This window comes from Gallinula chloropus (genome assembly GCF_964237585.1).
Source record: "Gallinula chloropus genome assembly, chromosome: 1".
Taxonomy (NCBI): Eukaryota; Metazoa; Chordata; class Aves; order Gruiformes; family Rallidae; genus Gallinula; species Gallinula chloropus.
Window position 1 is genome coordinate 15296763 of NC_140085.1, and position 23675 is coordinate 15320437.

A 23675-nucleotide genomic window follows, 5' to 3' on the forward strand; every position below is an offset into this window, starting at 1 on the left:
AGGATAACATCTCCAGAGCTCAAGGTTTGTCAGAGCCTTCATCTCATATTAGTTACTAAAATTTCCTTCCTTCCCATCTTGGCAAACATTACCCTGCTTGTTCACACTGTTCCAAAAGTTATTTCTTCTGTACTGTCATACTGATCTACCACTATTCCCTCTGCACTCTTCTACGCAGAATGGATTCTCCATTCAAACTGTAAACACTGGGAACAACTCATCTTTGCTTTCCAGGCTCCTTTGTCTCACCTACATTACACTGTCCACATCCTACTTGCTGTCACACCATTTACTACCATTTATAGTTGTTTCATAATGTCCAATTACTAAGCTTTTACCAACCACTCTCTATTTTCACTCAGGCCAACTTCCAACCTTGAGTAAGGACACCTTCCAAGCTCCTGGAGAACTATTCCACTGCCCTCTGACCATCACCTTAAAGCTTTCCTTGCCACAGTTCTAAGAAAGCCACTTTAGGCTAAAGTGTACCACCTATCACGTTGAGCGTTTTGCCTGTCACTATTACAACTCCCACTTTGTAACATTTTAAAGAAATCCGTTCTCTGCAGCGCAAGGATTTCACAATACACACGTGCACACACCCTTCCTCCCTGCACTGCTACCCTTCATAGAAACATCTAGTCTCCAGTGGGGCTGCTAGGCATTAGGATCTTTCAAATAATAATACTGCCTCCCTAATCATGGCAGTAACAGATAAATTACTTATATTCATCCAGATCATTGTCCTCTGACTGTCTCCATTATCAGCCCCAAACAAACAAGGTTTTGGCACTGTCAGTGGTTGTTGTGGTGGCATGGGTCCAACAAACTTTTCAGATTTAAATCAGCAGCAGCATCCTGTCTCAATGAGACATAACTAAGAGCAGCTTAAAAAAATAACTGGATATGCTAACTACCATCTGATAACCTAACAGGGACAATCACAAGAAATCAGCCTAAAGGCCACCTGAGGACAAAATACCTGTCAGACATCAGAAGATGAAATCACATGGTGATTTACATTTCTGTAAATCTCTGCTTCCATCGCAGCATTCAGAACAGACTATTTCAGCTCAAAACAATGACAAGCTGAAGTCACCTTCTTCTGCCACTGGAGAGGTCTGGTTCCATCCTGTTTTGCCTTGCTAGAGAAGACACTTTTGATCCAACAAACTTGTCAACAACTATTACTTACAAGACCTTAGTGGTGGTCAATCCAAATATAACTCCATATTCTCAGTCCCTGCCTGCCCCTTATATCTATCCCCCTGTAGTAGGAAGAGAAAAAAAATGTCTGCACAGAAAACATCAAACACTCTACATTAGAAAAAAAATAAAGTAAGCAAAGAGCACAGTGTAGAATACCACACACAAATAAAACCCCAGGAACTTCCTTGCCCTTTGCCTGTCATTCTTACGTCTTGATGTTACTTCAGCAGTCACCCTTCTGTCTCTTCTGCTGAACACCTGCTCCAAGGGAACGGAAAGGGAAGCAAGCCTAAACCCCTTGTGTACTTTGCACAGCTCTGTCACAACACAACTGCTTCCGTTTTACAGATGATTCAGGAGGGGCCTGGGGATTAAGTGAAACTGCACCAGACATATATTGGTACCAGCAGTTGTGCAGAACTTAAACTTTTGTCTTCAAGTTCTTTGCTACTTCTGCCTGATGCTTTTTCAGATCTGGGCAAATTCTGCTTCCTTTTTTTTTTTTCTGCCAAACACCACATATCTTAGAAATACATGCACACAGAAACCAGAGCAGGAAGACCAAATAATTCTAAATTCTAATTGCTGTCCGAATACAGACAAATAGGAAGATGTTGGGCTTAAGGGCTGTATTATTTATATGACTTAATAAAACATGAAAGGAAATCACTGAATAAACACAACATTTCAGAAGTGAAGAAGACATCTCTACTTACACTGAATACAAGACCAAGAGCAATCACAAAGCCCACTTCTTCAGCAACATCAGTGGCTTTCAAGCTTAACTTCTAATAAGCCATGTAAGTTATGACAAAAATCACTCAAATTCGTCAACATTCAGGGACACCAAAGGCACAACAAAAAAAGAAAATAAAGAGCGCAAAATTACAGACACAATAATTGGGTTTCCTCTGCCCCACATTGGTCTTAAGTAACTGTGCTGGATTCCATCTCCAATTAGTCAGTTTAGACAGCTGCACAGCACTATGAGAAAAAAAATTGCATAATTTTACCCACATAGCATCTATTCTTCTCATCCAGCAAGAGAACCAACAAAGATTTCTTGCTATAGACTTGCTGAAAGACCTCTGTCAAACACCCTTACTGCATCGTGACAGCATTCACCACAGGTTTTCTGGCATATAAATTACCTAAAGACACCAGCTTTGCCTGGCATCCCGCACCATTAACTCCTGAAACAGCTTTTTCAAGGACAAGCTGAAGAACTTCTGCACCTAGTTGAACTTGGAAGACAGAAAGACGTAGTAACTCGATCCATGTCCATATAAACCAAAAATCTTTCTTGCTAGTTATTCCAAAATTACTGTTAACAAATTGGCAGGGCACCCATATAACCTTATGGTGGAGTTAAGTCTTTAAGAAATACTCCTATAGATATACTATTTCTACTGAAGGGGATCTTTCCTACTAATGCATGCAGTGTTACAAATCTAAACTTGCACTGGGGCTACCAGAAACGTACACTTACTCACTTACTGCCTTCAGAACTTCTGTGATCCACAAATTAAACAAAACGAGGTTTGAAATATGATTTCCATAGGGTTTTCCACTGCTTCTGTGTCATATACCTCAGCCTTGGTTAAATGGATAACTTTTTTTTTTGCCCCAAAGGTAAGACAGAACCTGATAATGCCCTAGGAACAAAATACCCATTTGAAAGAAATTACTCCATTTTGTAGTGGAAATGGTTCAACTCCTGAGTCGTCTTTTTTACACATGGAAACCTGGATTTCATCTATGAACCAAATACAGAGGCAGATCAACAGGAAAACACATGCGTGTTTTTACATTTATAATTAAATATAAGAAGTCATTTCACATTCTCTGGTGACAACAAGGTTTGGGGTACACTCTAGTAAACATGTTATTTCCCTCTTTCTCAAATCCAGTTATAAATTACAACAAGTAGAAGGAATGTCAGAGTCCAATCTTTAGTGACAGTGCTGTCAGTTGACAAAAACCACACATGGCTTCCCCAGCAGTGATCAAAAAATGTACCTTAAACTACAGGAGATGTAATGCCTTCAGAATAACTGTTGCACGAATACTGGGAGAAACGTCACCTGAACTCCATCAAGATACATGTCACCTAACAAGCCCAGAATTTTTTAAGAAGTAATTTACAGACCAACAATTTTAGATGCATATTCAAAATCATCAAAATCCTGATTCAAAACACAGAATGTCTGATCAGAGAGCCTTACCATTACTCCACTCTTTTTATCCAGTGTGTGGGTTGATGAACTAAAGGACAGGTTTCAGAAAATAACTATGTAACTATGAGGATAAACTACAATTCTGACTAAATTTCTGGGCACTATCATAATGTTTCATGCTTCCTCTGTCACCATTCCTTGAGACACATTAAATGAGGTGACAGCCACAACCAGGAGCCACGCCACCCCCCTGCAGAAGCTGTCCACGGGAAATGAAACATAGTATCAGAATCAGATAGTATATACTAAACTGATCAGGCACTTTAATAGCAGAATGCATGCCAGAATTCAATCCCACTGACAATTCTCATCCTAAAGAAAAACCCCACGGGGACCTTTGCTCACTATTCTTATTCCCAGCATAAAGATAAGAACAGCAAGGAAAAGTTTCTCTTGACAAGAGCCACAGCGTTGTACCCTGCCAAGTCTCAGTTCTTTCACTTACCAAGCTTTATGTGAACATTACATCTGTTTAAGAAACAGTATCTCAGCAAGACCTCGCTCGCTTACAGGGAAGAGAAAGAAAATTACACCACACTCACCTCTCTCTTTCGCCCACTGCAAAACCAAAACCAACCAACCAAGGTGGTCTAAATCAAACAGCCTCACCTCTTTATTTTGAGGTATGTGTTTCAAACGTTGACATAATTTTCTTTCTCACTCAGCCCTTTCCAACATTCCCTAAACGCCACAAAAAGGTAAAAGATGAAGGTGGCTAAGAAAAACAAGACTGTTTTATTCTTCAGTTTTTGTTTGGTGTGTTTTTTAAAAAGACAAACAGCACCATCAGCAAACCACTAGTAAACAAAAAAATAAACTAGAATTTTAAAAAAGATCAACTCCAATCCCTATGCTTACATTAACCAGCTGGTTTTGTCTTCTCTTCTCTTCTTTCACAATCTTCTCATAAATAATTTTAGTTCCCTTCCTCTTGCTCTTCATAAAGTAGAATGCTGTTTGCTACACCCCTTTTTTTTTCCTTAACTTCTTATTTTTCCATGAAGGATGATAAAATTATTAAGATATTTTTTCTGAAGAATAAAAATATATTGAAAAGAAAACTAATCAGTATCCCTTTAATTTTGTTCTGATGTTGCCAAAGGATTTACCAAAAAGCTTCTCATTGGATATTTATGTGAAAAGTCAAAATAGGAAAAATGTATTGTAAACTGCTATGCAATAGATTTAAAATTCCAGTTTGCACGTGTAATCTTCAAGTTAAATGGTCATGTTTTGGGCTGTGCAATAATGATAGAAAACCTCTAATTTCAGCCCAGCATTAGAAAAACAGATTTTTTTTTTTTTTACGTAGCATCCTTAATGTTAAAATAGTAATGAGTCAGTATGGTTAGTAAAAATACTATCTCAGACAAAACACACACATCATCAGATTGAAACCACAATAATACAAACCTACTGAACTGAGAAACTGAAGTTGACTATGACACCAAGTACCCAGACACAGATCTAAATCCCACAGGTCATATTTAACCCTGCTGTAGTTCACAAAGACACACAGGGTATCCTTCACTCCTTCACAGCCCGTTGCCTACCCAGAGAGACAGCGCTTAATGCTCACATGTTTACTAACCCGATTATTTAATAGTTAAGAAAATAATAGAAGAATATGATTTTTTTGGCTATACATATGGAGCTCCTATTAGTAAAGTAAACCATATGTTTCCAAAATGAATCTAAAATCAGTTACAGGTTACGACTGATGATAAAAGATCACTATACTGTCTCAGGCATACAGCTACTACGACTTCTTACAGGTCACGAATTGTCAAATGAAGAGATTCCTTTTACTATGACTGGTATCTACAAGAAATCTTCAACACACCGTTCAACTTTTTAAAATTCAATATAAATTCTAGATGTTGCTTCAATTCCGATAACCCCTCTTTTAGCTAAGCTAGTTGGTTGGTAGTGATTTGTCAGATAAGTTACACAATACTGCTTCTGTTTCCTGATTAGATAAGCAGATAAGTGTTTGGGGGGTTTTTTCTGGCACAAACATTTATGCATTTTTCATTTCTGTGAACACTTGCAACTCCATAATCCCCTCTCCACAAATCTACATGCCACTAAAAGTCACCCATAGACCTCCTGCATTTGCTGAGGGAAAACAAAGTAAGTACTAGCATGCAAAAAGCAATTCTGTCTACAAAACTGAACAAAGATTCAGGAAATTTCTCTCCTTCTGTGCTGCCTAAATATACACTGTAGAATAAAGGAAAGCAGTGAGTAAAGGAAAGCAGCGAGCAATATTTCCATGCCTTTACTTCTGCCCTAAAGATGGGGTAGAGGGTGTCCACGGCCTCAGTGCATCTCTTGCCTTACAGAAATGAACAGCACACCCAGTTGGTGACCCCTTTACCCAGGGATGTGCTAAGAAGTATCAACCCCTTCAGGAGGTGGAGATTTGTCAGTGTTTCTCTCCACTACCAATGGTGAATGCTGCCTCCCAGGCCCCCGCCTGGGTCACCAGGAGCAGGAAATGCAGCCCATTGCTCTGAACGCACTGAGTACACAACCGGAAAGGAGGCAACAACACGGGGATGAACCGACTCACTGAAAGCACATTATTTTCCTCTACAAAACCAAAGTGTACAAAACCTGGACGTGGTCTGGAAACCACTGTCTTTCCACTCCTTCCCCCACCATGTCCTTCACATGGATCCACTACTCTAAAAAGGCTCCTTGTGTAACTGCTTACAAGGGATTGGCCAAGTAAATCTGGTTGTATCAACTAAAGTTGACAAAACACAGACAAATATTAAAAGAACTAAATGCAGTGAGATTAGATCTTTATCAAATAGGACAGTAATTTTTAATACTGTCTTTGTCCATCATGCACCAGTTACCTTACACAAGTAAAGTCTGATTTTTCCAAAGGCACGCTTTCCTGGCACCACAAATGCCATAAAAAGGCTTACTCAAATAGGTAAGATTGCAAAGAAAAAGCAGTTGGGTTTGGTATGAAGCACAACCCTTGTCAGGGAACAAAGCAGACAGAACAAGTCAACATGCCCCACAACAGATGTGTGCAAGATCAGAATAAACACACCATCAGGTCTACAAGCATACGAACGGTGCTTTCTGCAGACTAACCTAACACTTCCAATTTTTCCCCACCTTTATTAATAAGGATAGTAAGACTCAAGGAAGATTTACAGTGGGTGTTTCAGCTCCACAGAAGGGTGTGGTGAAAACACCTGTATTAACAGACTGCTTAAAGGAACACAGTAGAAATATTTCAACACATACTAATTTATTCACACTTTGTGAAAGTTCTTTCTAAGTGATCCAAAGCAAGTTACTACTTGGAAGTAATAAAATTCCTAAAGCTTTTTATTTTCTAAATAGAAGAATCAGATTTGCTTTTTTAAACTATGCTACAATGTAAATACTATAAAAGCTAGTAAGTGCTTCACATGTGTCACTATCATAACATCAGAAATGAAGTCACACTTTGTTTGGAAATAATTTTTCTGCATGGTGAGTTAAAATAGAGCTCCTATGACGGAGTCTCTAACTCCCCGAAAAACAAACAATGAGAAACTATAGAGCTGATAATCTACACTGAATCGTTCTAGGAAACAATTTGCATATTATGTATGACTAAGGAGCAGGGATGCACTTCGATCAAGTCAGCTTATAACAAGAATTTGTGTCCAAGGACTTCCAGACACAAAACATTTTGTCCCACCAAATTAAGCTCTGTACAAAGGTCAAGCTCCAGTAGCAAGATTTTTGTTTTGATTACTTTTGAATCTAACATACACTCAACATTACTGATAGACGTACAAACTGTTTGAGCCTTGAACCTTCTGCCTATACTACATGAAAATCCCAGTTCTGTCTCTTAACTTATTTTTGAGCTGGCAAAATAGAGGTTCAGGCATGTGAGAATCAAGATGAGAATACAATTAAGCTTGGCATTTCTATAAAGGTAGGTTTAGGGCGCTTTAAATAAAAATATTTAATGTGCACTCCATGCAATTTTATAGTTTATCACACAAATCTACGTTACTGATTAATTCATTCTTTTTTCAAGAGCCTGTTTAGAAAACATAAGATTGCTTTAAGCTGCCAAGATGCTCAAAATTAAACGCATGTGTAATGACAACTATAATACAGCATCATTTCAGAATATATATTATGACATTACAGGTAATAGCGGGATTTCTCTCAGCATCAGTAAGTCACACCAAAGTTTCACTATGATGAAACTGTTCACCAGGAACTGACTTCACAAGAAATACTTCTCAGGACAGAAGAGTTGTGTATGTACACTGCTTTCTTAACGGAACAGAAACAAACAGAAAGCTACGTGAAAACGTTCCAGTTTCACTAGTTGCGTTAGGCGTTACCCCAGCGTGATGTTAATGACGCACGTCACAAACAAAACGCGTCGATTTGCCTACGCTCACCTCTAAAGTTTCTCCTCTCACAACCAACAGAACCCTGTCAGGGATGGCATATTATCCAATACCCATAGCCTGGAATTTGCCTGCTCATACTTATAGCACCAGAGAACCTTACGGCCCAAATGACCATCGCATTTGGTTTTGCAGAGTGTACACTGCTCGGCCGCAGGTAAGGTAATACTAGATGCTGACCCACTGAGTTGACTCTAAGTCACACTTAGCGGTGAGAACGAGAGAATAAAATGCGACTTGTCCTAAAGTGAATAAACTTGACGACCGTAACACACCACTTCTCTCCGCAAGACAAAATGTTTTCACTAGAGTCACCAACAACAATGTTACAATTAAAGTCGATGCCCAGGTTTATATGCTTATCTTCATGCAGAAGCAAGAGAAATGCTGCACCAGGAAAGGACTGGGTCTTAAAAAGAAATCCAATATGGCCACTGATGTGTAGTTGTCTTCTGACTTAAAAATTGCTTTATCTTTTACCACGTCTGTCAGTTGCACACATACACCTGTTATACTTGTACTTCAAAAGAAGTTGACAGTGACAGTCATCTGTGTGTATCCAACCCTGAACCATTCTTCACGGCAGAGAGATCCACATGCTATTAGACTGCCCTGTCAAGGCCAAACCACAGTCATCCACAGCCACCAAGAGACAGACAGGTAGAGAGGTGTGCCAGCACTATCCACTTACCTTCTTTATTAAGCCTCATAACCTCCCTGCTTTTTCCACCCTCCTTTCCAGTCTCTTCTAGATCTACACCTGCAGAAGAGAAGCAGAGTCAGGAAGCGCTGAGGGCCCAGAGGTGTGCATTTATTGTTTGGCGGGGGGAGGAGGAGGAGAGGTGAGGAGGTGAGCAGTGTTTCTATTTGCAACAGCAAAAGCACAATGGTCGGAACATCTGCCAGGGAGGGGAACCGCCGGGCCCCCCGCGGCAGCACCCTCCGGCCTCCCCCCGCCCTCCCCTCCCCGCAGCATCCTCCGGCCCCTCCGCGCCGCTCATCCTCCCCCTCGCCCCCTTCCCCCACCGAGGCGCCGGCCCAGCGGCGGAGCCCGCGCCGCGGGGCAGCGGCACGGCACGGCGTGCGCCAGCGCCTCCCGCACACATGGCACCGGGGGCTCGGCGCGTCAGCTGAGCGCCCGGGGGGGCGGCACCTCCCGCCGCGCGGCGCGGCCCCGGGGAGGGGGGTGGGGGGCGGCCCGGCCGGGCCCCCGGCCCCCGGCCCCGCCGCCGTGCGTGCGCTCCGGGGGAGGGGAGCGGCGTGCCGAGCCGCGGGCCGGTCCCTGCCCTTACTGTGCGGGGGGGCGGCGCCGTGCGCGTGCGGGGGGGCGGCCTCCCGCACCCAGGCGGCCCAGGGCTGGCCCAGGAACGCCTCGGGACTGGGCACGGGCCGCTCCAGGGCCGCCATGGCGCCGCGCCTGCTCCTGCCTCCTTGTTGCTTTTCCCGTTTCCTTCGGCGGCGGCGGCGGCGAGCGAGCGAGCGAGACACGGGATTCGAGAACGCCGCACGTCATACTCGGGACGTTCCGCCGCCCACACGGGGGTAGTGTCAGCCCCTGCTCCCTATCAGATCGGGCTCCCCGCCGCCCAGCGCGCATGCCCGCGTCCCCCGCGCCTGCGCGCCGCGCCCCGCGACGCCGCCGGCAGCCGGGCCTGTCGCCCTCCCCGAGGGGGGTGCCGGGCCCGCACCGCCCCCGCGCCGAGCCGGCTTCCCGCTGCCCCTCCGCGCCCCCGCGTAGCGCCGCCGCCTGGCCTAGCCTGGCTCGGCTCGGCTCGGCTCGGCCCGGCTCGCCCGGCACGGCCTGGCCCAGCCCGGCCCGGCAGAGCCGACGCCGCGCGGAGCGGAGCCGGGCCCGCAGCCGGGGTGCCTCGCCGAGAAAGCAGCCGCAGGCGTTACTCGCGCCGGGGACGCGCGCCCCGCGCCTCGCTGCGCCCCGCAGTAAGTCCCTGGGACGCACTTTGGGTAATTGCGGCGCGGCCCCCGCGCCCCAGCGCGGCCCGGAAACGGCCCCGGATTGCGCTGGCGGGGCTCCCCCTCCCCCCGGCTTCTTCAGCTGCGCCCCTGTGGATCACCTCTAACCACAACCACAGCCATTTTGTTGTCCAAATCGTGCCTAATCTGTGTTGAAGTACAGGCTTCGTCTGTTGGCAGATGGGTTTTTTCTTGCTCTGGTGTTCAGGCTCAGGTACATCAGCTCTGGACTCACAGGTCCCGCTCCTCTCCAGTAATACCCAGGCTTTCATCCTGCTGTACATAACCCATGGGTTGTACATGTTTTTCATTTAATTCTAGGGCTGTGTCACTTTGATTTATTTTTCCATTGAGGTAAGAATGGAAACTAATATTACTGTGCAAATTTTTGTACTCCCCGTACCTAATTTGTGTAGGGAGTTACAGCATAAGCCTATTGCTCCAGCTCACACCTATTAAGCCAGACATAAACACCCCTGGTGAAGGACTTGGTTTCATTTACGCATCCTCGCAGACTCTGTATGCAGCACAGTTCACACAGCTGTACAGACCCAGCAGGCGTACTGAAGGCTGAAGTTAATGGTTCAACAGACACTTCTCAGGGTGGTGGTGTGGGCTTTAAATGGTCCCTTCCCTGTGCTATCTCTCTTCCCAGCCACTTGCTTAAGACCCGTTGTCACCGTTCCCTTTTTGCTGGTTCACACCACTGCAGGACGGTGCTGTAGCAAAGCATGGAATTAGTCTAGGCTCAAGAAAAAAGAATAGAATTTAGGGCCCGCACAAGAATTGGAGCAGTGGCCAGAGAGTAGGGCAGGAGTTGACAAAATCAGCCCTGCTGCCTGCAGAAAGGTACACAGCATGACAGTCTACAGTGGACGTAAGTAAATGTCATACAATTTCATTGAGACTGGGCTCTTCACAGTGCTAGAACAGATAAATATTTGGGGCAAAGGATGAGCACCTATTGCTTTCTATACACTGTCAGTAGATGCAGTGTTAAATCCGGACAGTAGTCACACTCCACCTCTTCCAAAAAGTAGCTGGAATATACAAATCCTATCCTTAATACTTGGAGGCAAGCCTAAAAGCTTTCACACTGTGTGGCCTGTCCAGAGTTCATCCAGTCATGTAACATGTGCTGCAAGAAACTACAGGAACAAAACAAAGCAGCAACAAACTCACCAAATTATGCCTCAAAAGAGAATGAGTCAATGGTGGCAGGCTTACTAGCAAGCAAAATGAAGCAGACCTAAGATGTGTGATCATAGCTATGGTGCACACAGAATTTCCAGAAGCAGGAAGAGTTGTTGTGGTATAATACAAAGCCCTGCAAGACCTATTCTGGAAAATTAACTACAGTTCTAGCCACCAGTTTAAATTAATCTTCTGACAAAAAAGTGTGGAAAGGGTTATCAGAATGATCAGAGGAATTAAGAGTCTATCATATGAGAAGAGCTTGACTTTCTCTAGCAAAATTCAGCTGGGAATGGATGTGATTGATGTTTTTAATTATAAGGAGACATAATCATCAATGAGGAAGAAAAAACAGAGTAGACATAAACTGCTTATGTTGAGGTTGAAAACCCTGCTCACTACACATAAAACTCTTTAGTCAAGCATAGCAAGATGGAACTCCTTAGGAAGAATGATAAATGGCATGAAGATACTAGTCAACCATATTTGGCACTTGTGTGCAAATTGCCTGCAAGATAGTTGAGCAAAAGTCTTGACAGTGGCCAAATAGCCTTGTAATTGAAGTTACACTACAGACCTTCTACCATAACACCTCTGTGATTACATGAGATGTGTATCTGGAGACAAGATAGAAAAAAAGATGTGTGAGCACCCAGGAAATCCCCTTCTATGAAAACTCATGTAAGATTTCAGGGAAGCATGTATGGCTAAGCATGTAACTAATGTTAAACACTGTCACTGGATACACAAGCAATAAAGCAATCCCAACCACACGACTGAAAAAATGGGAGGGGGAGGAGGAAACTAATAAAAGCTGCCACAAACAAAGCAAAAAAAGTGAAGAAACTTCCAACTCTAACACATGGCACTAATCTACATGCTGCTTACCATGACATGCTGCAGAACTACAGTCTAGGCTCTAACAGAAACAGACCATATGAAGGAGAATTAGCATAAAATCAAAGATGTCTTACAAAGTGACTTACAGTTTGAGAGAAAGGTTTCCAAAGCCCTCCCAAAGGCATTCTTCCTCCTCCCTACCATATGCATTCAAGAACATTATCATTAAACAAGTGGTTCCACAATCATCGGAACAGATAGACCTGACTTTCCAACCATCAGGATCTTTTGTTTGAAAAGTGCAAATTCTGCTTTGATTACATCTATGCTACTTCTACAATCTGCACCAAGGCATGAACCCCATCCCTGAGCAAACTGTAGATCAGTTTGTCTCCATTGGCTGGTAGGCTCTCAGTGCAAGTTGTGAAGCTGCAGAAAAGGAGCCTCCATTCTGCTCCAGCGCTTGTCCTCAAGAACACAAATTTCACTCTGGTTTGGAGCCGAATCAAACTACTGTATATAGCATGGACAACTGTGTGTTATGCTATGGAGCCCTATAGTGACATGGGAAGAGAGGTGATTTGACATTATAGATGGTTTTCATGTGGCTGGGAATATATGTAGTTCCCTCTTGGAAATGTAAACTCAGACTGCAGCTTTACCTTAGCAAAGGCATTCACATGGTTTCTTCCCTTTTCCTGGCATCTACTTTCACAAAATTTGTAGAAAGACAAATCTATTTAAGACTTTTACTCCTCTTTCAAGTATGTATTAATGGATCAAAAAGTTATGGGTGGAGAGGAAAAAAGGGAGAGAAAGGCAAAAACATCATCACAGCAGTCTTATTTCCATAGGAAATGAGTAAAAAAATGCACATGAAAGTGCAGATTAAACATCCTTTTTTCTACCTGCTCACTGATACAGAAATTTAATTCTTCTATGACCTTGAACAAGTCACTCTGCCATTGAAAAATAATTAAGTCAGTCAGGAAAGGTACTTCTTTCCCTCCCCAGTCCCTGTGGATCTTGTTTTATTTCAACTGCCAAGTATGGGCTTCCTTTTACTATGTGGTTTTTCAGAATTTGATACAGTACAGCTTTGATTTTGGTTGCAGCTTCTAAATACCACAGTGGTCCAACCATAATATGGAATTGAAAAAGTAAACTATAAGCAAATTAAGGCCTCTAATTAATAAGCAGCAAAATACAGAAGAAACCTTACTCTAATCTTTTTAATCCATGTATCACTGGTCTTTTAATAAGACAACCTCCAAACACAAGCTTTCAACTAAGTAACCAGTAGATAAAAATCATATGTTTCTATATCTACTTACTAGAATTATAGTTAAAGACTTGGACTTTATAAAAGCATGGGAAAAGTTACAATATTTAGAGGAGATCCATTTTTGAGTTATGTGGACATCAATCCAACATTTCTATTTATATTTACAGCTAGATGTTCAGAGATAACAAACTAAACCAGCAATTCTCACATGTGGCTGTCAGGAATACCGTATGTAGTCAGCATGTACAAATAATGACATGATTCTGTTTCAGCTCCACTGTCATACACTGAGGAATATCATGTGTTTGCTGAAGATGCATGTGTAGTCATAATGACAACAAAAATTTGTGGCCCTCTACTTTAAATCACATCTACCTGGCTATAAGTGCTCCAGATGGCTTTAAACTGTCTACAAAATACAGCTGTATAAGACTTCAGTATCATAACAAGATTATAAACATGCTATGTTCTCGTGACAAAGTCGTTATGATTTAAGCAGTTTGGCAAGAGATTCATTAGTACTTCTCAAGATCCTATTTTGCAATGGATTTGCCACAATAGTGGTTTTATCTTCTGTAGGAGAAATTATTACATAGCAGACAGTTTTATGAACCCAGGCATCTACTTTGGTGGGAATGGAACAGTAAATGAATCACAAGACTTTCTTAAAGATAGTCTGTAATGGAGTTTGCATAAGAAAAGCACCAGGGAACAAGCTGGCTGTCAGTCACAGAAGTATAGAAACTTCAATCCTCCTGCAGGATATCAAGAAGTGTAATTTATATGTTTACTAGAGTGCAAATGATTTTTATAGTGGATTTTTACAGTATTTCTAATTTTTACCTGTAGATTACCTAAAATGAATTTTGATTTAATACTATAGCTGTACCTCAGGCAAAAAGAGAAGTTTGTATTGAGAGCTGCAAACCCCACCAGTTACATAGTGGCTCTTTCTCTGGTGAAACTGATTCTGAAACTTTTTTTTTTTTAATACAATGTAGCATCCTAGTTTGCTATGTGATAATTAGAGTACCGAAATTCACTAAACAAAACAGATACTTTAAAAGTCCTATATCTAGGTCTCTGCAAAAAGATGCATACAGGATGGCCATTAAAACAGCTTGGCACTTAGTAAGCCAAGCATAAAAGCCACTATGAGCCAGTCTCCCTAGAGCCACTATGGCCAGAATTTCAGTCCCCGTGCTATTTTTGATCTTTTTGTAATTTCAGAAGGTGTCTCAAACATGATGTGAGTGCCATCATAGAAGACATGAGATAGAAAACTGTATAGCACTTATAGCAAAGAAATCTATTTTAAATGTCCTCTGGAATAACACACACACACACACACAAAATCTAAATTAAGCTTTTGGTTCCATCTTAACCAAAGAAGCCAGTACTTAAAAGAGATACAGTCAGAAAAATGGAGAACTGACAAAGGGATTCTAAGGGAGATACTCTTGTATCTCAACAAAAACATATTTCTCAAACAAGTGTTGCAAATTGCTTCACCCAAAACAATACTTGAAATGCTACAGCAGCACTAATCAGATGAAAATCTAACATGAGGTGTACTGCACTGATCTATGAACAGAAAGTGCATGAAAGGATAACTTAATACTGTGAACTCTGCAAAGTTTAAAGAAAAAAAGGTCATGAACTAGAGGTTCAACAGTTACTATGCACTTCAAACCCAAAAGAGTTATGCAAGCTCTGTGAAAAAATAAATTGCCTGTCCTGTTCCAGTGCCTAAAAGCTTGCTCCAAACAATTTTGCTCAAGTATTGGTTGTAGCCTAAATGCACTAACATAGCACTGCGCTGCAGCTAATTTATCCTGCTTTTCAAGTGGATAATTTATCTTATCTGCTATATTATCGTAGCTGGAGTGTTCCTGATATCAAAGCTAGTAATGGTGACTATCAGTCTATCATACGACTGCTTTATACAATGCAGACATGCATCTTCACTGGACACAGGGACTTAGCAGTTGTTTGTAAGAAGCAAAACAGTTTTGGGTTTTTTTCTGCAACTGAAAATGTTTTCCAGCCAGGAGTCTCTGAGACTTCAGCTCAGACCCATCTTCTTTTCCAATATTTTCTCTCCCTCAAGAACATTCCCCATGTCCTGGACTCCACCAAACACCTCAACATGCAGTCTCAGCAGTGTGATACAACCTGTGTGAAACATTGTGATCTCACGTTCGCTTCTTAAGAGATACTACCCAAGGTCCCTGGTCTAACACTTCGTCAGATGGACTTATGGCAAGAAACTGTTGATTCAACTATGTCAGGGGAGTGCATTCAGGCAGAAGATTAAGGGGGAGATTGTTAACATTGTGACATTTTGGGAAATACATGAGACATGAATGACAGGTCAAAGAGTACTTGACAGGCTAAAATTTAATTTCCCTATTCACAGGTATTTTGGAAAGATCACAGGGGAATTGTAAAACACTGTCAATAGATGTTTCATACTGCTTCTTAAAATTATTAAGTGTATCTAGCACTGGTACAGCAAATCACTTGTATTTTACTTATTAAATATTTATTTGTTTTGTTTTGTTTTATTTGAAACAGTTTCTTGGTAAATAACAGCAACAATAATATTTTTGAAAGCCATATGCAGAGTCTAGAGGAAGGTTCTTAACCATTCAGTTGGGACAGAAAAGAACCAGAGTAAGAGTTCCCTGCGTTTTGGAAAGACATGACAAAGGTCTTTAGATTTTGAGATATAAAAACACTTGGGGATGGAGAAAGTTTCCTCACCTCAGTATTAAGTCTGCATTCAAACAGCATGCTACATTCCTAAGCTTTGCTCTCTCCCAATACCCATGTGAATAATGAAAACCACAAAACACAGGTCCCCAAAGACCTTCACACATTCCTCATGAGGTAGGCATAGAAATATACTTTCATTAAAAATTAAGTTTGCCCTCCTGAATAATGTATATTATAACTTTCCATTCACCAGCCATGTTTGTGTGGGTTGGCAGCACACAACACAACAGCAACTTACTGCGTCTCCCTCACTGCATCATAATCAATTTTCTTCTGTTCCCTCTTAACATGGATGCCATACTTGTGTTTGTACTCCTCTTCCTTCCCAACTCTGTCATGTTCTGAATTTGGTTCCCTCTTTTCTGTCACTTTTACCCTGATTCTGCAGGGGGGTGGGTTTTCACCTCCCATCAGGTCATTCAGATGAAGCACACTCTTAGGCCTGGTTTTTGCCCCCAGCCTGTCACCATACTCCCACTTGGGCCCAGCTGCCTCACCAAACACTACCATGTCTTTTAAGATGCCTCTCATCTCCCTTGCATCCCTCAGCTGAGGACAGGTCTCTCCCATACCTATCTCCCAGCCATCTCTCCACCTCCCACCAGCGAGCTGCCTCTCTCCTCACAAAGCTGTTTGGAGTTGGCATCTTCCCTAAACACTTACTCACCTGCTCACCCCTTCTTTTTCCCCTCCTTTCAGCAGCCAACTGTCCTCCACCTCTGCCTAAGAAAACAGCAGTCCTTCTCAGCCTTGCCCTGGCCCTGGCTGGAGGCCCATTTCCCTCAGGGCTGCCTCCCCTCCTGTCATTTTCCAAAAGCCCTGTCTTCTCTCGCAGCAGCTTGCTGATCCCCACTGTAAGTGGGGAATTGCTGGCCAGGCCAGGCGGCATGCATGACAGATCTGAGGGGAGGTACCCCAAGGGCTGCTTGAACAATGAAATAAAGATTTAAGGCAGGAGGGACTGTCCCTCAGCATTTAGGAGTCACTTGAGTTTACTTCAGCCTGGTTCTGGAAGTTTGGGGCCACTCAGAGAAGAGGTTTGAGTGAGGGTCAAAGTGAGATACCTTTTGTGGAGGTCCCCTAAGTCAGTCGATAGCAGAGCGTGCCTAGCCTGCTCGTATGGCTCTCCAAGCCCTCACTGGTCCAGAAGCTGGCTCAGATCACACCATGCTTGAGGTTCTGAAACATTTTGACTGTTGTTAAGGTATGTCCTATTTCCAGCCTGTACAGGAAGCAGACATGTTGAAATCACAGAAGAAAGCAAGCCTGTTTATCTTGTATTTCTAGCTAAGGCTAGAAGTGCAGTGCAAGAAATCAATTGTGTCTTACGTATTGTCCAGGGAAGTTTCTTGCAGCTCCTCACATTGACATGTTAACTTTGTGAAGAGCTTTGTCCTGATAAGATTTCCACCCCAATCTGGAAGAGTCCAAGGTAGTATCTTCTGATAAGGACTGCAAATTCTGTATCAGTTTAAACGGATCCCAAAGGCCTTAGCAGGAATTTGGGCACAGTGAGTGATGTAAAGGCAACCAAGTTTAAAAATATGTTTGATATTTAAGCATTGGCTTACATGCAACAAGAGGTGGTTTAGATACCATTGTCCTTCAAAATATCTCACAGGCTGCCCTATGCTTCAGACATCACTCTTCACCAGACATTTTACAAAGGCAATATGGTTGCAGAGACCAGATGTGGATAGACCTTAGTTACGGTCTCACTGACCTAAAGAATTTTTTAATTAGATCCTCCTCTTAATGATATAAATAGGTTGTTGTTTGGTAGTCTATTTATTTGAAACCTATGGTTTGATGAGTGTTCCTAAGGCACTATTTCCTCCAACCACATAAAACATAAGCACATGATACTAATGATACTCTGGGGTTAAATGGAAAAACACAGCTAGTCAAGAGGACAAAATTAAAGTTGAGACATTATTAAAAATATCCCATGTTGCCTATGAAGGGTGTACACTCCTGAAACATATAGTAGCTAAGATTGTAACTTTCCAGGTTCAGATTAAGAAAACCTTAGTACATTCATAGCCATCAAGTTTTTAACCTGGCTAATAACCTCCAGTGATGCAGCTCCAAATCAAGTTTTGTTTTCTAGATACTTGATATGTGACATCTGGTATATGCAAAGGTTAAAAGACTGATGAAAATTACTGTTATAAGAAAGAAAACCCTAAAAATCAGCATAAAATTATAATCTGATCAATTTGTGATTCAATTTCAGATAAATCTCATGGAAGATTATTTGTCTATGTGTATTTTGACTGTCAGTTCTCTATGGCAAGAGGTTTACAAGAACAGGGGAGCCTTTTTTTGTGTCACAGACATCATTATAATTAGCACAATGATACAATTCAGTCAAATCTATTAGTAGCATAAGGAGCGGCAGTTTATTGCGTTATGTGTTCACGTCACAGTAGCATTGGGCACTTTTAAGTATTTCTCAAGTTGTTCTTGCCCGGTGGAGCAAAAATTATGTCATGCTGTTATAAACAAAGACAAATATGAAGTTAGAAGCTGTAGGTAAACAGAGTGAGTTACGGTGGTGAAAAGACCTAGCAACAGTCCCTTGATAAACACAACGTTTAATAGCATTACAGTATGAATTCCTTGAAATAGAAGGATGCATATACATTGAAGGGGTAAGAAATGGTCATTTCAAAACTTATGGGTGCATGGAACCATCAACATGACTTCTATATTTGTAGGGGGAAAGCTCAAAGGGCACTTCTAGGTCCTGAATGTGCTTTTATATGGGTGATTTCCCCCATTTATTCAGGGTTTAATATTTTTGCCTATGGAAATTTTTGCATCAGCTGACAAAACCCCCTCAGTCTGTCTTTATCAATCTGAATCTTAATGTAGCCAACTGTGCTGTTCAGGTCTCACACTACATTTGTGGTTTAAGTGTCTAAGAGCATGCTGTGTCAGCCATGGGATTATTGGTCCTAGATTTTGCAGAATTTCCCATACACACTTTTAAAACAACAGCAGATAATTATGAGAGTTGGCAGATACCACAGACATAATTGTTTTCAGCAGTTACCATAGATGTTTTAAAAACATTTCCTTATTCAAACCTTTAGTTAGTTCAGAGCTGGTGAAATTCAGTCCTTCCTATTGTCTCCTGCCCATAGAGTATCCTCTGGATACAGCAACCAGCAGGACCTCCTCTTTCTTGCCCTTTCTTGCTTTTCACTTGCCTATCTCACCTTTTAGGTAACTGCTGCAGGTAGTTTTCTGGGCTGCCTCTCCAATCTGCTGCCCCTACAGCTATCTGGCCTTTGCAAAGGAGAATCATACATCAAAGTAACAATTCCATCAAAACTGAACCATGTCTGGAAAGATGGTTGAACTCATCAGCATTTTATTTCAAAAGAGAACATGGATAAGAAGTTCTATCACTATCAAAATGTCATGTGTTAATATTTAAGGTATGATGACATCATTGCCATTTTACTGTCCTTTTCTCTGGTCCTTCTCTCAAACTTGACCTGACTTGGGATTAAACAATCAGAAATGCTGTCACCCTCACTTGCTTCTCCTGCTAAAAGAGCACAATTAGGCTGACCTCAGTGCACAACAGAAATGGTTGGAGTGGCAGAAGTAACAATAGTATGTGTGTGATCTTGCCTGACTCATTTATACCCATACCCTGCCTGCAGAACAAGTGGCCCCACATCAGTGAGATGGTGTAAGTTTTCCTTTCTTTTCTATCCATTCACTTCCCTACTCTGCTTACCGAAGCAGCAGGAGTCATCTTAACAGTTGTTAGTGAGATAAGATACAGGATCCAGTACATCTTCTTGTCCCTCAGGAATGACTTCTGGTAATTTTGGAGCGAATGTCTTATTCTTTCCAGGTTACTCTGAATGGAAATTTGGAAAGAGAAATTTCTCCGAATGATTATAGTTTAAATGCTGAATTCCAAATATATTTATTTTCTTTGCTTTTTTGTTGGCACGCGTTGCATACATGCTGTAAGAGATTTTTTTGTGGTTGCTATGGTAAAAAGCAGTCCCCAGTCCTTTTACTTAAAACCCATGAACTGAAATTAACTGTTTAATGTTGTAACATACAAAAGCTCTAGTAACACCTTAACAGCTTTGAGCATGATACTTCATCATCTCAGCAGATGGTGATTTTTGGCATTCTGTGTTTTCAGTTTATTCTTCTCCTTTATAATCCTTGCCATTATATCTTTTGAAAAATGCTCCTGGACTAACTTAACTTAATTGCAATTTGATTATAGTCAGGCATTCCTCAGATCTTTTAGTATTTCTGTTAAAGATGACCAATAGGTGAAAAAAATGTTTGTACATGTATCCCTGGCAGCGATTATAAAAGCAGATTTCAAAGTACCTTAGCAATCTGTTTCTTTTCATCTGTAACCATAAAAATACAGTCTTGAAATATGCTTAGTATACTATAGGAGCCTTACACTTCAATAGAGGAGATATAATTGATTCTTTTATGAAGAAAGAGCAACCCTGAATGTTTGTCAATAGTCTAAATTAAATAAGACTTAACGAATCCAACTTGTTTTACCAAAGGGAGTTGCCCTTTATTATTTTTATAAAGTTGGAGACTGAATTCCCCATGAATTTTGCTCATTACTTTAAAGATTTATGACTCATATAAATCCCTTTTAACATGGAGTTTCAATCATATTTAGAAAAAAGTTGACTTTCTCCAGACATTATCAAGAGCAAGATAGTCTAGTGGAACTGTTTTTCAGCTGCTCTCCCCCCTTCTCCCATATAATAAATTTATATTCCAGTTCCATTTTTTAATTTATTTTATTGGGTTGGTTTTTTTTTTTTTACTTAGACATGTATTCTTTGGCTTAAAATCAGGACTGTTCTTCATGTTGCTCCTTGAAGGGATTTTTCTATTGAGCAAGCAGGACACTTCAGATGTGTAACTTGGTAATACAGGAACAAGAAAACTTTGGGTTTGTACCTTCAGCAGTGGCATTAGCATTTCTTCTTCTTTAGGAAAAGAAGATAACAGGGAAAAAAGAAAAGAACAGTTTTCCCAGAATCATAACAAGACAATTTTGCAGTTTCAACTTTTAAAATATGAATGTCTCATTCACAGCTATTTCCTGGCTGACTCCAGGTTTCTATGATTATTATTTATTCCGTGCTGATAGTGTGCTTGACATTGTGCAAATATAGACAGAGATATTCATGTGGACTATCTGCCAGGATTTCCTAGTTGTTAGCAGCAGTGTTAGCCTCTTTAAGCAAAAGCTTGGGGCTGTCTTTAAAACAGAGATGCTGATCCATCCTGCCAACATGCAGCTTCATACATATAACCATGGGAAACACTGCTCAAATGCACCCAGGAAGGCTTTGTAAGGATGGACTCAGTGGAATTTAACTTAATTAGCACAGCAGCAGTGTATGGTAGTTCTGACTGATCACACCTTTAAGACCAATCATGATAATTTCAAAAGCTGGATTTTTTTTTTTTTTAGGGAAAGGAAACTGAGAAGAACCAGTCCTCCTGGTTTGACATATAAAGAATCAAAGAATCATATGAAGAAAGACTGAATGCTACTTGCTTTTAAAATCCTGTGTCTTTTGTGAAGTCCATGGACTCTTCTGTATTTTATCTGTAGGACCTACCAACTGACGGCCCGTGTGCTTAATTTACCTGGACAACGATGTTTGTGTCCCTCAAGTTGTTGCTGCCATCGGCAGACTGTCTGTTGCCAGACTGACATCTGCCACTGGCTTTGTCAGAAATAATATCTTCCAAATGGTAGCTGCAGAAGGCTTTTGTCAAAGACTAATTTTTCAGGTTAGTGGCACTTGACCAAAAAAGTATAAAAAACCTCTTAGTCTGAATGAGAGGCTTGTTTGTCTCGTCATTAGCAGAGTAGTGTCTTTGCATTTCCTCTCCAGTGGAGCCACAGCAAAATCATTCTAATAGGTGGGATCTTTAATGACTGTTTCTTGACTTTATACATGAAAGAGCAGAAAGTTTGCTGTTTGGTAAATGAAGAATATTTTCCCCGTGATAACTTAAAAAAATAACACCACAAACAATGCCTCCCCCTCCCGCCCACTTCCCTTCAAAATGCCACCAAAAAACCCAACTTGCAGTGAGGGAGAAGGTAGAATGCAAATACTTATCCTTGTTTTCTCTCTGGCCCTTTCAGAAATATCTGGGATGGGGATACCACCCATCCAAACTGATAGAGCAACATAAATCATATGTAGCAGCCCTGTATGCAGAAATGAACACATCTGCCACGTATTGTACAGAAACAGCCAAACCAAAAAGACTGGTAGAAAAAGAAACAAACCTCTGAGGGATCTGAAAGGTGAAGTCAATCATACTGAGCTCAGTTCAAAACTGTGAAGAAAGTTAAAAAGGGGTATATAAAATCTAATGTATAAATTACAATTCCTGCATTAGTCATAGTTATCATATCCCAAATTTTGTTTGGAAAAGGAAAGGGAATACTCAGATTTCCTTGCCTCTCCACCCTCTCCCCAAAAAATTCCCTTTGCTTGCAATCAATTTTTAACACTGAGCAGAATGCCTGGTTTACACTCAGAGGAAAAGTTTAATTAATTCTCATTTTACAAATCCTCCACAATATTTATTCAAAAGATTGGCAAATTCCAGGAAGTTCACCCATCCCTGAAAGAGAAGTTTTGTAAACAAATCTGGCAACAAATTTATTTTAACAGCAGCAACTCCACTAATCTGTCAAGATGTAGTTTGTTTCTGACACTTGATTAAATTCTTTTTGCCTAAGAATATAAAGTAATTTGCTACCAACAAACCATTTAGCTGGGACATGGTGACTGCTCTTCTGATACTTCACAGAGCATATAATTCAACAGAAAAAGCTGGTGGTATATATTTTAAAGAGAAGTGCTAAACATCAAATGGAAGCATGGCTAAGTTTCTGTATTCACAAAACAGCAACAGCCCTTGAGGTTTTAGGGTCTGTAAATCCTTGTATCCCACAATCTGGACCAGCATTACTCCATAGGCTCTGGACACAAATGAAGACAGTGTTTTAGGCTGTGGTTCCACATGCACTTTCTTGCCCAGACCCGCTATTCCCTAGCCATTTGTTCCTGGCTCTGTCATCCACTCAGTTCTTATCCAGCATTAATTCGTGGATCCAGTGCCTTGTGTGATAACACCAGTGGTTGTACGGGCACATTGCCTGGGGTAGCCCAGGCTGAGGTGAAACAACTGAGTGGACTCTACAGCTTAGGCTGGTCTTGTCAAGAAAAATGCCCGTGTCCAGAAAAATGGTTTATGCAAGGAAACAGTCTCAGAGGTTTGCAAATACCAGTGAAGCAAACTGGCTAATGGCCACTGCCTGCTATTGGTGTCAATGGATCTGGAAGATGCATAGTTGCTGTTGTTGAGCATGCTTCCCACCTGATCTGTCCTATGATTCCATGTACTTTCTTTGCATTAAGACTGCCTCTCCCACTTGACTGCTGGGTGTGCGACTCTTTTGGGGTATCCACCTCTTGATTCTTAAAGAGATTTGGCATGTCATCTCACAGCTGTCCCTTAGCCTAGGAAAATAATTTGTGAATTTGTCATAATTTCATAAAGCTGTGCATGTCCTGGGGTAAAGGCTTGGCTGGTGCAAATGTCGGTAGAGCTGTGACAGGTTGTGCCAGCAGGGAAAATGTCCATCCTTCCTGCCACTTCCCCAGC

General features: G+C 41.5%; 1 protein-coding gene across 1 annotated transcript in view; it reads right to left on the minus strand.

The window, feature by feature from the left end:
* LOC311195075 (ataxin-7-like protein 1) overlaps positions 1 to 9298 on the minus strand; it is a gene marked incomplete at its 5' end in the record, with an annotated part of 39949 nt that extends 30651 nt beyond the window's left edge. Inside the window, 2 exons of the mRNA XM_084268382.1 lie at positions 8583 to 8651; positions 9184 to 9298. Of these exons, the coding sequence (XP_084124508.1) occupies positions 8583 to 8651; positions 9184 to 9298 (184 nt within the window). The remainder of the gene's footprint in view (positions 1 to 8582; positions 8652 to 9183) is intronic.
* Between the last annotated feature and the right edge of the window lie 14377 nt (positions 9299 to 23675).